The 15,055-nt window shown below is 46.1% G+C and overlaps 1 protein-coding gene across 2 annotated transcripts in view; it reads left to right on the top strand.

The window, feature by feature from the left end:
• The window catches only part of LOC147466192 (ubiquitin carboxyl-terminal hydrolase 7-like), a 57,808-nt gene that overhangs the window by 29,423 nt on the left and 13,330 nt on the right, over nt 1-15,055 (top strand). For both annotated transcript variants that reach the window (XR_015189755.1, XM_086524575.1), the window contains exons 6-8: nt 6,137-6,260; nt 6,346-6,408; nt 6,477-6,547. Coding sequence is in view for 1 of the 2 variants with exons in the window: in XM_086524575.1 (XP_086380701.1) it covers nt 6,137-6,260; nt 6,346-6,408; nt 6,477-6,547 (258 nt within the window). In the remaining variant the exon portion in view is untranslated. The remainder of the gene's footprint in view (nt 1-6,136; nt 6,261-6,345; nt 6,409-6,476; nt 6,548-15,055) is intronic.

Raw genomic sequence — 15,055 nt, 5'->3', positions numbered from 1 at the left:
ATCATGCTGTGTGCAACGAGAGGATATGCATCTACACTAAGTGATTGGTCATGCACGGTCTACGAATAGACTCACAGAAGTGCCAGATCACTTCTAATCTAGACTTGACTGGACTGACTGAACCCTGATCATGCTGTAGCTTGTCCACGGATAGGGTTGTATGTGTCACGTGACATTCAGAGGAGATGCCGAGAGAGATGGATGTTGTAGAGATGGGCTTGTCCAGACTATCGCAGGATGTGGAACATATTGAATATGGACGACACTTTATAGACATGGGAACTGTACACGAATTGGCCATCTTGAATGGCCTACAGAGATTTCCCGATGCGAGAGGTTTGACATGCTTTCCACACAGACGTGGAGCTAGCACAATGGACAATGTCATGGCACAACCGAGCTTCATCTCTAGAATCCAGGATCTCACGGTTGGGCCCAGACTTGTTTGTGTGGCAGTGGACCATGCCCTTGTGTCAATGAGTAGCCCCTACTCGCTACACCTTCACGAGGGAGACGGACTGTGTATACATAGATAGGATTTATAGGCGCTTGTGCATTGAGAAGCTAGGAGCTTACTGCTATACTGGCACGGACATTACATGATGCAGCAGTAGATGCATATCCGTACACCCAGCCTGAGCAGATACGCCGTTCTGGGAGCATCCCCCAGAACAGTTGGTATGATGAGGAATGCTGCGAGACTAGAGCCATAGACTTCTAAGGGAGGTGCTTTTAGGGGACATAACCCATAGTCAGTCACAGATTGACTTCCGACGCCGAGTGTGGCGGAAGAAGAGGGTTTTTTTGGCTCGACTAGAGCAAGATCTATACGAGCTATTCTTGAGTCAGGACTTACGCGAGGCATGGCAGCTCTTGCATGAGCACTCTCCCCCCTGCCATTACCTCCACGGAGGCCTGGGGCTAGTACGCATCATCTTTGTACACAGTTCATGGACAGCTGCCCCTTACTGACCCCCTCGATCCATGTCCACACAATTGTGCTTTGTTCACCGTTGAGATGGTGAAGAAGGCCATTGACAGGATGAGGACTGGGAGAGCATATAATCATGATGGCCTAGTGGCTGAGCATTTTTTGCATGCCAGAGATCTACTAGCAGAGCTTCTAGCAATTATGTTCAATTGGGCCATGTGTGAGGGCCTGCTTGATACTTGGGGCCTATCTACTATTGTACCTATCTTCAAGTCGGGAGACCCTATGGAGCCTGGGAATTATTGCACTATCATGATTGGACACACATTGGCACGACTTTACGCATCCATTCTTGGGCAGCAATTGAGTAGATGGGCATAAAGGGAGAGGATACGCGCAGCCGGGCAGGCAGGGTTCAGGACAGTTTTTTCTACTCTTGACCATATCCTGACACTCAGAGCCATTATTGAGGAGGGCAGATCACACGGGAGATGGATCTATTGTAGCTTTGTGGACTTTCGCAAAGCATTTGACACAATACGCAGAGCTAGATTGATGGGCAGACTACAGGAGATGGGAGTACCCACAAAGCTTATTTGGGGGATCATGGCATTATACAGGTTAGAAGTGGGGCATGTACGCACCTTAGAGGGTCTATCCACACCGGTTCACTCGACTATTGAAGTGAAGTAGGGATGTCCGCTCTCTCCTACTCTATTTGGTATGTATGTGGATGAGGTTTCTGACTATGTTGAGAGAGATGGTGATAGAGGTGCACAACTGGCAGGGACATGGATTCCACTATTGTTATATGCTGATGATATTGTGTTGATCTCCGACTCTCCGGAGGGGATGCAACATCACTTGGATGCTTTGCATAGGTTTGCCCATGAAAGTGGTTTGTCTGTTACCTTGGTAAAACCAAGGTCATGATGTTTAATACCACCCCATAGTGGATCAGGAGGTCAGCACCCGCATTCACATACGACGAGGAGACAATCGAATATACATATGCTTACACTTACCTTGGAGTGGTCTTTCGTGGACCAGCATTTTCCTTTGGAGAGCAGCAGAGACTAGACTGACTAGAGCCCATGCAACATTGGGTAGATTGGAGAGGATGTGTTCACAGGTTCAATTTCAGGAGCCTCAGACGAAGCTTTGGCTCTTTGACACTCCGGTGGCTTCTGCATTGCTCTATGAAGCTGAGATAGGGGGGCCTTCATTGGATCATCACGGGAGGTCGGGTCGCACTGATGGATGGGGGGGGACATGGAGAAGCCTCTGATATCTATGATCTCGCGGCTCATTAGAGCCAAGGATTTAGTACCACATGACAGGATTTAGTACCACATGACATTATATGAGTAGAGCCAGCTGCCCCCCACTAGTGGCTGAGGCGCTCATCAGATCAGTCTCCTTCATACACCGCATATGGGAACTTCCCAGGGACAGATATGCTCACCTTGCACTTGAGTCCTCGCGACAATTCGGCTGTCACAAACTGCTGACGTGTCAAGTCACTGAAGAACAGAGCCAACCTTCAGATCACGGCCGATGGGCCCAAACCCTAAGAAGAACAAGCAACAGAAGAAGAAGAAGTCCTACCAACTTATGGGACCCCGTTCGATGGGGCTCAAGTGACATAAAGGCATATAAATAAAGCAGGACCCGCACACACACAACCCGGATTTTCCGCTGACTGCTGACGTGGCAGAACTGTACGGATCTCCGCAATTTGCGTTGACATGATGACATGGTAGACTGTACGGATTTTCGCGTTTTGCGTCGATTGCTGACGTGGCTGTACAGATTTCCGTGATTTACGCTGGGAGCTTTTGGGCATCGCTTTTGGACCAGATGCTTTTGAGTTTGAAGGCTTTTCATGTAAGTTGCTTTTGGGCCTAGGGTCTTTAAATATGAGGCCATGGGCTCATTCTTTGGCATGCTTCCTGGAGAAGGTGCAGAGTCTGGAGTACCGGCTTGTACCGTGTTGATGCAATATAAATAAATACCGAAAGGGGCGCCAAGGTTTGGGGCCAAACTCTCTGGGGTGGAATTCCGCCACTCTGTGTCCCGTGTGGTCTCTCTCTTTCAGTTCAGTTGTTATTGAAGTGCTTAAAGTCTGTTCAGTTTGTTCTCTTCTATTGGCATGTGGTGCTCGTCTTGTGACATAGCCATGCAGGGAAACACAACATGCCGGTATGGGGAGATGACATCATGGTTTCAGGCGCATGGGTTCAACATAGACATTTTGTTCCCCTTCCAGTACTCACTGGATGCACCCTCACTGACTTACACAGTCCGAGATCACCAAGCTCATCCACCAGGACTTGACTCAGCTAGACATCATGAGGACATAGATACAACCAACACAAGAGATGGGCACGAAGATGGTCTTCTACAGAGAACATCTTCTCCAGCTTACGGAGGATGGTTTTGTGACGAGACCCATATACATGGATACCCACTTGTCTCATGGGATACGATGTACTATTGGCCAGATACACACATCTTCACACCAGCTGCGGGTCGAGATTGGGAGATACAGCGGAGTACCAGCAAAGGCCAGGATATGCCCCTTGTCACATAGAGCGTGAGACAGAGTTGCACTACACATGCCAATGCCCAATCTACTATGAGATACGAGGCCGCTTTTATTGCTTGTTCAAAGAGGGTTTTGGACCACTCTCTAGAATCATTGGGTAGGAGGACCAAAGATGCCTAGGTTTGTTTTTGCTCGAGCTGCACAGACATAGAGAGAGCCTGATGAGAGGAGAGGCTAGCCAGTCTCAGAGACAGATCACAGACTTCTTTAGAGCAAACACTGGACACCCGAAGGAGCCACCACCGCAACAGAGCCCACACTTACCTCGCACCATAGGCACGCCGATCGATCGAGCGACTGAGCTGGGGAGATCCAGACGCCCACGACTACGGAGGACTACACAATATCGACGGAGGTTACATGAGAGGGTTCGGATCACTTTGGCCCGACATGCACGACTCCCGTTCAGAATACTGACCATGGAGGAGATTGATGAGATCCGCCAACGGCCGATGTTCGATCTGCTGTGATTTAGCTAGCCCGGCTAGTTGCTTGGTTTCACCTCTAGCAGCTTTAGGATTCCATAGTATCAGATTCACTATATTTTGTACCCTGACATTGTATCAGATTCATAGGATTGTACTGGTTTGGTCTCATAGGTCATTTTGGCCTTTTGAAGACGTTTAATATAACATTTCATTTCATTTCTCTCTCTCTCTCTCTCTCGCTCTCTCTCTCTCTATATATATATATATAACCAATTGTAACTTTTGGTCTCATAGGTCACTTTGGCCTCTTGAAGACGTTAATATAACATTTCATTTCATTTCATTTCCTGTCCCTGTGTGTCTGGCTAGAGTCATGAGATATCAGGATCAGAGATGCCTCGGGTTGTTTTGACTAGAGTTGCTCAGACATAGAGAGAGCCTCTTGAGGATATCAGGCAATGGGAGACATTCACAGAGGGAGATCACTGACTTCTTTAGAGCAGAGACTTGACCGTCGGATGAGCAAGCTTCACAATAGACTTCAGAGCCCACCTATACCAGAGGTATATAAGTTGACAGAGCCATTGAGCTTGGGAGAGCTAGACGCCCACGTCTACGAGGGCGGCCGCGACATCAATGAGGCTCCATTAGAGGATCAGGACTATTCTAGCACGACATGGGAGACGTCCAATACAACTATTTATAGAGGCGGACATTGACGAGGTTCTTCAGCGACCGATGCAATACATTCTCGGAGAGCGCTCAATGCCGGGCGTCCTCGGACATTGATAATGAAGATTTTAGTTTTTTAGTTTTACTTCACTTCATTTTTATTTTGTGGTGCATATGCTAATTCTTTCTATCTTTTGTGGTGCATATGCCCTATCAACTACCTTTTCTTTTGTGCTAATTTTTCCAATTTAACGCTTCTCTTAGTGCTAGGCTTCATTATGGCTGAGTCTGCCCTTGATCTCCGGAGTCATGACAGAAACTCAGCACGTTGAACTTTGTGTTGATGTATGCTCATGTGTGTGTGCGTGTGGTGTGTGTTGTGTTTGGGAGCATATGTTTGTACCTAGTTCTACACCCACTATTGGGCAATGACGACGTTAGTGGGGATGTCGTGGTATTTAGTCAATACTATGCATGATGTAGCTGATGGTTATATTGTCTCGTGGGTGACTACCATGAGTCTATACCTTGCACTTTCCTTCAAGGGTGAATCTGGGTATATCCTGGATTCATCTAGGTATATCATTTTTATTTTGTACCCATACATTGTATTAGATCCACCAGGATTGTATCAGTTTGGTCTCATAGGTCATTTTGGCCTTTTGAAGACGTTTAATATAACATTTCATTTCATTTCATTTCTCTCTCATTGTGAGAAAAAGCCATCTCTATATTAATGTGTACAGGAATCCCAGAGATGCCAAAAGAAGCTGTCTCGTGGGGTGCACGAAACTATAAACATTGACATAGAAAATAGTATAAGGCCTAGGCCACAATCAAGTTATATGTCAAATGGGGCTCATGTGATGAATGTAAAGGGAACCACTGAGGCGGAGCATAGGCTAGTGTATCTGTCCATTGTAAAAAGTAAAACCAGAGCTTGTTGACACCAACGTCGAAGAAAAGCATGCTGCCGCTCCCCGGATGCCCTGGAAGAACCTTTGGACATACACCACTGACTCCAAAGAGTGGGGGTAATGTCAAGCCAAATGGTGGTGAGCATCTCACAAAGTGATGATGTGGCATGACCAATCCAAAGGACTAGCCGAGAGGACAAGGGTTTGAGTTAAAAACCTAACCCACCAACTTAAAGAACTTATGGAGCACCGACAGAGGGGCTTGAACCCTAAATTATCAAAGCTTGAAGTCTGGGGCCGATTTCCGCGATTTGTGCTGGGGGTGACACGTGGCACTACTTGTCAAAGGCTTTTCTGAATTGTTGTTTGTACATCTCCCGAGTCCCCATATAATTTTAAAGTGCCTTGGCTCTACAAGACTCCGGTGTCTCAGATCTCAGTACTACCTTTGCATTTTTTGAAACACTCTAGAGCTATAATGAACTAACGTCAGAGGAACTGTTTTAGAAGACATCTCCATGCTGTGTACCAAGGTTCAGTGGCTCAGCTCTTTTTATTAACATTGTTATTTGGTCAACAGGTATTCTGGAGGAGGAGCAAATGAATTAGACACGTCATCACATCTTTTGACTTTGGCTACACGCGAATTGTTCAGCGAGCTGGATACAAGCCATCGAGCTGTTGCTCCAGTTCGATTTTGGACGGTTGTTATATCTTTTAGGGTATCTTTTATGTGGCAATCTCAAAATTTTCATATTTACTGGGTGTTTTGGGCTTCCAACTTTGCAGGTGCTAAGAGGCAAGTATCCTCAGTTTGCACAGCAAACCAATACAGGGATGTACATGCAACAGGTCAGTGGGCTTGTGAAGTTTGAAAAAGAGAGAAAAGCTTGTGCTTATTGTGGGTAATTTGAATGCAGGATGCTGAAGAATGTTGGACTCAGTTATTGTACACTTTGTCGCAACGGCTAGGGGTTACTGATGATGATAGGTAAAGCAGCGTTTGTTTGTGTCATACAGCCATGGTGATCTACAGGATATATGCCTACAGGGGGGGAGCTTCATGGTACTGAATACAGTGCCTTATCATTTGTGAAAGAGAAGTTGATACATTAGGACTGATTCTCCCTTGGTTTGAGTTCAGAAAATTAGTTTCTTGCTGCTGCCCCGACCTCCTCTGCTGCCTGCATGTGAAGTACTGAGCTTATGAGCCTAATGGCTAGGGTCCTCGTGCTACAGATGACCTCTCGACAATTCACATTTTGGCAGTCTTGCGTGGCTAGTGATGGTCTGGGCTGGCTACCTATTTGCATGAAATTTAGGGTTTGGATGGTCTTTAGGAGGTTTAACACCTCTTCCCACCTTATTCCTGGCTCCCTCCCACCTCAGGCATTTGGTATGGGTTTGTTGGTCATGCCAATTGTAGGGGGTGCGAGTTTTTACGCTTGACTATGGATGTCTTTTTATGAGCAGCCCTTTGGAAGTCTGATTGGTACTAAACCTTTGAGGTGATATGATGCTTTCTGATGTGGAAACCCCACATGCGGGCTGCCCCTATCACTTGTCTTGGTTGTAGTGGGCATTGGCAATTCCCTTTTGCGTTTACCTCCGTTCTTCCAGATAGCCCCTAATCTGTAATCACTTGGTTGAGATTGTCCTTTCTCTCTTGCCTCACCCACACTCTGTTTCCACATTGTACCGGTCTCTCATGGTATCGTTGCCCTGATCTCCTTGCCCTAGCATCCATCTCAGTTCTGATTTGGAGCAGCCAGTTGTGCAGTTGGGCGTGCTCCTTCATGCCTTCACCCTTTCCCCTTGATATGACAGTGGGTGGCACACATGGTATCCTGTTTTCGCCTGGTATTCAGGGCGGACACCCACTGCAAGTTAAAGAGCAAAGTTCCGGTCGTGTCCAATGACGGGTCCTTGCTGGAATTCTCTATACAGCAGTGTTTGCAGCCTTCTGTCCTCGAGTTTGTGTTGATAACAGGTTCCCAACCTCTGAGTCACTAAGAAGAGCGAAGTTGAAGCTCTGAGCCAGTAAAAAGGTGGACAAGTTCAACCCGTGAGCCAGAAAATGAACCTTTGAGCTTGTGGAGAAGCTCAACCCTTGAGCCAGAAAAGGTGCCAAGTTTCCTCTGAGCCCTTGGACAGCAGCTGATAAAGTGGACCAAGTTGGCAACAATGGAGGACTCAAAAAAGAGCCTCTGAAGCTGAACCAATGAGCACATTTACTCCAGTTGCGCAAGGGCAGCATATCCTCATGTCGGTCTCGAAGCTGTTGCCTATCTCACAGGAAAGGAGACCCGAGGGTCCTTTAAAAAAGACGCCTAGATATGTGTAGGAATCTATGTACTCAATCACTTTTTGAGCATATGTAAATACTGGTGCTGATGCCTCAACCCACTGCACTGTGGTGTTCAATATCATCACTTTGTTCTTGCCAGGTTCACATAGAAATCTCTATCTTGTGCATAGCTCGTAGTGCATCCAAGTGTCTCTGTAGCCCCTCTAGCGATTCTGCAATGGGAACAAGATGGTAGGCGTGAAGCAACAAGGGATTGAAGTGCTGTGTCTCCTCTGATGGCTCATCAATACAAATATCAGAAAGTGTAGGAGAGAATGGCCATCCTTGCTTCTCTCCAAGGGTGTAGTGAACTAACTCTGATAGGCTCTATGTTGCATGCACTCTACCGGTCACTGTCTTATAAAGTGCCAAGATACCGTATGTAATCTCACTTAGAACACCTAAATCAAAACAATATATGCATCAATCTCGCTCTAGGTACTTCAAAAACTTGGGATAATCCACAAAGCAGCAATATATACAACCCTTCTTAATGAAGTATCAAGATACCCTATGTAATCTTATTCAGAACACAGAAATCAAACAATCTATCGATCAATCTCGTGTCACAAAGCGATGATGTGTCTGCCCGAGAGCATGCGGGAAACCCTAGCGCTGACTGCTGCTGAAAACCCTAATTCTGCAAACCCTAACCCTAAAACCTGCAAACCCTAAAATCTGCCAGAAATCGTAACCCTAACCCTAACCCTAAAACCTGTCCTAAACCACAACCCTAACCCTAAAACCTGTCCTAAACCCTAACCCTAACCCTAAAAGTCAGCAGATGACTTCCGGATAATGCACTGGCATGCTGACGTGGCACCGCACGAAAAAAAGTGGAATTTTAGGCTGAAATTGCGGCAGCTTTTTCTGAAGCTTTTGGCGGCAGTTTTGCTTTATTTTAGCTACGCAATTGAGCATGAGAGATATAGAGAATTGGATTGCTTTATTCAAGAGAGAGCTTGTGTGAGATAGAGAAAGAAGACTTTGATTTGGCAGCTTTTGGGGCTCTGCTTTTGGCATCCCTTGTAAACTTTAAATAAGCAGAGAGGGTTCTCACTCTGCAGAGCATCTGGACGCAGAGTCTGAGAGTGAAACCCTAACCGCTCTCTTGTACTTTGACATTGATTAATACATAAAGAAATACCGAAAGGGGCGCCAGTCTTTGGGCCCATATCTCTAGGCACGGAACTCCGCCGAGCCAGTGCAACTCTATTGTGATCTGTGAATTGTTTTGAAGTAGTTATTTGGTGCTGTCGTGATTGATTCTTGATTTGGAGTGTCCAAGTCTGTTACAGTGGTATCAGAGCACGACCGATTTCTCTTCTACAGGAAATCCGATCTCCAATTTTTTTTTCCCGCTGCACCTATGGCTTCATGCAAGGATCAGTCAACTCCCTCTGCATCTGGAGATGCGGGCAGAGATCACAACGAAGATTCTGGCAAAGAGTATGGCCCGTCTCAGTCTACTCAGGCGGAGCAAAGAGAGATGAAGACTTGGTGGTCCACGCTTCTTTTAAACAAGACTGTGCCAGTTAAATGGCTGAAATTTAAGAAGCTTTTTATTTCTTCTTGGTTGACGCAAGAATATGAACGCGATATACGAGCTGCTTGGAACCATCTTCGGATGACCAAGAGAGATACAATAAATGCTTACCGTGAGATTTTGGAGCTCTTTTCTACCCGCCTCTTCATTCAAGAAGATCTCGTTCAGAGAACAGATTGAGTGGTTCACCTTGGGTCTACCTACAGAGATCCGAGATCACTGCTTGGAACAGAAGTCAGCTTCTATTAGGAGTTGATGAGTCATGCGAAGCGGGGCTTTGCCATTCACTCTGGCAGTCTGACCCACCCCACAGATGAGGCCATGACACAATGAGCCGAACAGACTTCTGGGAATGAAAGTAGAAAGAGAAAGAGCAACCTAGAGAAGAAGGATGCACGACCCAAGCTTACTCCTTAGGAGCGAGCTCGCTTCATCAAGGAGGGGAAGTGCGTTGGATGCGGGGAACATGGACTTATCTCCGTGAAGTGCCCTAAAAAGGCACAGAAAGAACAAAATGATAAGGATGACGACAGGCTTGGGAGTTCGAGAGCAGCTGAGGAACGTGGACGAAAAGGCAAGATGAAAACAGGACTGGTTCTAGATTGTGTGGGTACCGATCCCAACACCATGGACGAGAGTACAGAACTTTGCCGAGCTTGGGGCAAAGTGAAAGACCAAGAGGCCCTGATCTTCTTTGATGGAGGAGCCAAGGCCAACTTCATTTCACCCGAATTGGCGGCGCGGCTCGAGATCACTCCCAATGGGATGGGACCACTTGCAGAGGCAGTTCTAGCGGCACCCGGCAGGGACGTAGCCATTACACCTATCATTGGTAAACTTCGGTTGCATTGTTAGGGGTATTTGGGACATGAGGACTTTTTCATAATGCCTTTGGAGGGTTGTGATGTTCTCTTAGGGATTCCTTGGTACCACAAGAACAACGCCGTGGTCGATTATCGGGCAAGGAAAGCGACATTGACTACAGAGAAGGGCAGAACCATTGTACTTGATATTAAACTGAAGGGCGAGTCTGTCCCTATTATATCGGCTTCGGCCATTTCTAAATTAATTAAATCCAGTCTGTTTGTTTACTCGATCTTTATGAAAGAATTGAGCGATAAGGATAGGACAAATATGTCTAAACTTGATAAAGAACGCCAAAATTTTCTCCACTCTCACGTCGATTGCTTCTCAGAAGGCCTACCAGGTGAGTTACCACCTGCTCGTCCTGAAGATCATACAATTGATCTGATACCTGGGAGCACACCACCGAACCGGCCACCTTACCGTGTGAGCCGAGCAGAGAATGAAGAGATTATGAACCAAGTGAAAGACCTCTTGGAGAAGGGACTTGTCCAGCCTAGTACTTCACCGTGTTGCTCTCCAGTGTTGTTGGTTTTGAAGAAAGACAGATCTTGGAGAATGTGCATCGATTATAGAGTTCTCAACAAAATCACCATCAAGAACAGATTTCCGATTCCTAGGATCGATGATATACTCGACAGAGTACAGGGATCCTCGTGCTTTAGCAGGATTGATTTGAATAGTGGATATCATCAGATCAAGATCGCGTCGGGAGACGTCTACAAGACAGCTTTTCGGACGACTTTTGGGTTATTTGAGTTTTGGTGATGGCTTTTGGCTTAACCAATGCTCCTGCGACATTTAATCGGATGATGGACAAGATTTTCGAGAGTACAGGCTATTTGTTGGCACTTTCTTTGACGATATCATTGTTTTCTCCAAGAATGAGGCAGAACATAGAGATCATCTGCTTCAGGTCTTTCAGGCATTACGAGATCACAAGTTAGTGATTAATGCAAAGAAAAGTGTATTTTTCCTACCAGAGATACACTTTTTGGGACACATTGTCTCAACAGCAGGAGTGCAAATGGGTCTGGCCAAGATAGAGACTATTCGTGATTGGCCCGATTTGAAGAATATCCATGAAGTTAGAAGCTTCTTGGGACTGTGTTCGTACTACAGGCGGTTCATTCAAAAGTTTGTAGAGGTTGCTTCCCCTTTGCATATCTTGACACAGAAAGGAGTCCCTTTCTTGTGCGGACCCACAGAGGTGACCGCCTTTCAGACATTGGAAGAGAAATTGACTATGGGACCAGTTTTGACTTTGTCGGACTTGCAGAAGCCATTTGAAGTATATTGTGATGCTTGTGGTCGTAGTCTGGGTGCGCTCTTAATGCAAGAAGGCCATGTCATTGCTTATGAGAGCCGATTGTTCTCAAGGCCAGAGATGACAACACAGATTTATAAGAAAGAGCTTTTGGCCGTTATCCATGCTCTTACTTAGTGGCGGCATTACCTACTCGAAGCGGATTTTACTGTCTTTACAGACCATCAGAGTTTGCGCTACTTCTCGTCACAGAAGCAGCTTTTGGAAAAGCACATGCGGTGGGCGAACATCTTGTCACAGTTTCACTTCCAGATTGTCCATGTGCAGGGACAGAAGAATGTGGTGGCAGATGCTTTATCTCGGAAGCTGTTGGTTCTGGCTATTGCCGCGCTACATCATAGGAGCTTCGAGGATATGGTCGACCAGTATGCCACAGATACGGATTTTACATACGTTTTCACACGGATACGGGATGGGGAGACAATAGTGGGATATTCCATTCGGGATGGCTACTTGATAAGAAAAACCATGTTGTGCGTTACACAGCCGTTGAGGGAAAAGGTTATGACTGAATGCCACTGTCCACCTTTTACGGGTCACCGCGGCATTGCTACCACCATGAAAGGGATAGAGAGATACTTCTTTTGGCCGAGACTCAAAAAGGATGTGGAAGAGTTTGTGCGCAGTTGCTTAGTATGCTAGAAGGTCAATTTTGACAGGCATAAAGCACAGGGATTGTTAGAGCCTTTACCCATACCTACCCGCCCCTGGGAAAGTATTGCAATGGATTTCATTTTTGATCTCTTGAGAACACAGAGTGGTCACGATGGTATCTGGACTGTTATTGACAGATTTAGCAAACAGACTCATTTCATTCCAGTGAAGAAAACAGTCAAGCGGGATCATTTAGCGAGACTGTTTGTGGCCCAGATCTTCAGATTACATGGCATGCCTGAGTTTGTTTTGGAAGGCAATTTATGAGTTTGTTTTGGAAGGCAATTTAGGAGAACATTGGCACGCGGTTGCAGTTCTCGTCATCGTTCCACCCGCAGACTGATCGGCAATCTGAGATTGCAAATTCAGTGGTTCTGGATTTATTGATGTCTTATGTCTCAGATTAGAAGACTCAATGGGAAAAGTACTTACCTTTGGTTGAATTTGCCTACAATAACACGATGCACTCTTCGACGGGGAAGGCGCCATTTGAGATTGTTGAAGGTGCTGCGAAGGTTCCACCCTTCCTAAGCACGAAAGATAAGATTTTTGAAGCGGATGAATATACACGAGACTTAGATACGGCTTTTGTCAAGGTTCACGAGACTTTTCAGAAGTCTCAAGAACGACTGAAAAAGGCTAGTGAGAGCCCAACGGAATCATTTCCTAAAAATTAGGGAACTGCTATTTTGGGCCGTGAAAGGTGTTCGTGTCATTACCTTCGGTTTGATCAGCGGAACATTTTATTACTCTGCTGCAAAGTCAACCGATACACCAGTTAAGAGAATTTTAAGCAAGAAGCCCAATGCGGGGAAATTGCATGTATGAGTGCCAAGTGGCACTTTTTGGTCAATTTACCAAGTTTGGGAGAACAGAACTCGTAACTGACTTTTTGGAGCAGTTTTGGAGGTTGACAACTCTGATTTTCAGCCATTTCTCTCCATTTTTGAGCTTCCCATGACTTTACCTTGGACCAAGAAGCTCATTTTCAGCATTGGAAGGCATCAGATGCGTGTTTACAGGGTTGTTTTGCTGCGTTTTCAGCGATACGTAGGTTTTGGCAGCCATGGAAATCTTCCCCTTTTTGCATCTATCTGTTCACAGATGCATTACAGGTCAAGGGCAACAGAGGGGGCGCTCGATTTATGCTGGGGGGATGCTTCATTGAGAGCTTGTCAAGATTAAGAGCTATGGAGTGCTTTCTTTCCCTCCCATGTACTGTGTGGTGCTAGGAGTGATGCCCTGCACGCTACACACTGCTCTCTCTCCCCTACGTGCAGTTATGTGATGCCCCACAAGAGGGCTCTTCATTTGATTGATGTATAGCTGTGTGGGTTCATGCTTTTGTGCTGAGGCAAGAGCCTCCTTGAGCAGGAACAAGGGTAGCTAGCTGCTACTCCAGAACCTTTGGGAATCGTGCCCCACTGGCAGAGAACAGTTCGGGGACTGTTTAGGGCTGAAAACAGGGAAAAAACCAGTAAATACAGCGAGCTGAATTTACTCTTTTTGCGTTGGAATCAGAGGGTATACGCCAGTGGAAGTGAGTTGTACTAGGGGATTGATTTAGCGCAAGTTTTGGGGTTGTAATGCTGCCGAAATTTGGCCAAATCAGGTAGTATCTAGCGTGATACAGGTAAAGGATTCCCAGGACCTTACTTTGTAATTTATCCTCTCAAAAAATAAAGAAATTCCGAAAGGGGTGCCAAAATACAGGTTCTCGGCGCCTGCTCCGGGCATTCTGGCTTCCGAGCCGTTTGTGTATTCAAGTGTTAATCCCCGTCGTAGGTTACCTTTGCAAAGTGCTCTATGTGTGTGTCTAAAGTAAAGAATTTCGGGTGAAAGCCAACGCCTACCGCCCCACGGGCCGGTTTCAACGTTCCATTGCCGGGATATCAATCACTTTTTCCTCAAAAGAGTGAGCCTCGGTTGTTTTGGGTAAAGACACCGAGTACAATAACGCGGAATTATACTATGGCCGACAAAGGGAAGGATATTATGGAAGAGGGTTCCTGTTCACAGGACAGGCAGGAAATTCCGCATATTTGCCCTGCCAAAAAGTGATCAAAGTAGGGCTGATTTTCTGCTGCGTTTTTAGGGTTTGCAACTATGAACCAAGATGAGATAGGGAGAGGTCTCACGGTGGTAGATTGGCCACTTGATCTTCTGCGGGAGTGATGTGGGTCTGCCAGGTGACACGCTGCTTGTCGATTTTCTGAGGCGATTGCTTGGATTCTTTGATGCATCGGTAATCATCTTGAAATTTGAGGTTACTTGGTCGTGGGTGGTACGTCACAGTATTGTGGAATTATGCTGGTTTGCAGAGGCAAGAGCCTTTTGCACATGTAAAAGTTAAGGGACAGGTTGCAAGATGCTATGTGGTGAAGTTCAAGAACTATCCACCTATGGATGCAAAGTGGATGGAAGAGCATGAACTGTCAGAGTCACCAAATGTATTGTAGCTTCACCTTGAGGCCTTTGGGTTACAGCCTACGTATGCCCCAACCCAATGTCTGCAAAGGAGGGGTAATGATAGAGCTAGCACATCAAATGTACTCATAGATTCAGTGCAATAGCAGTGTACAGTTTGAGAAAAGTATGAAGGTCTCATTAAGTCATTTGTACACATGTTTTGACAGTCTTTCTTGCGGATACATGCGATGATAAAGGAGTGCTAACAACACAAGATCATCAGTGGCATGTATTTATGGTATGCAATCGAGGACGTTTGCGATTTCACGAGGGGGGTATGTCACGAGGACGT

The sequence above is a fragment of the Adiantum capillus-veneris genome, chromosome 1 (genome assembly GCF_014529385.1).
Source record: "Adiantum capillus-veneris isolate H3 chromosome 1, ASM1452938v2, whole genome shotgun sequence".
Taxonomy (NCBI): domain Eukaryota; kingdom Viridiplantae; phylum Streptophyta; class Polypodiopsida; order Polypodiales; family Pteridaceae; genus Adiantum; species Adiantum capillus-veneris.
This window is presented reverse-complemented; position numbering and strand designations above follow the sequence as displayed.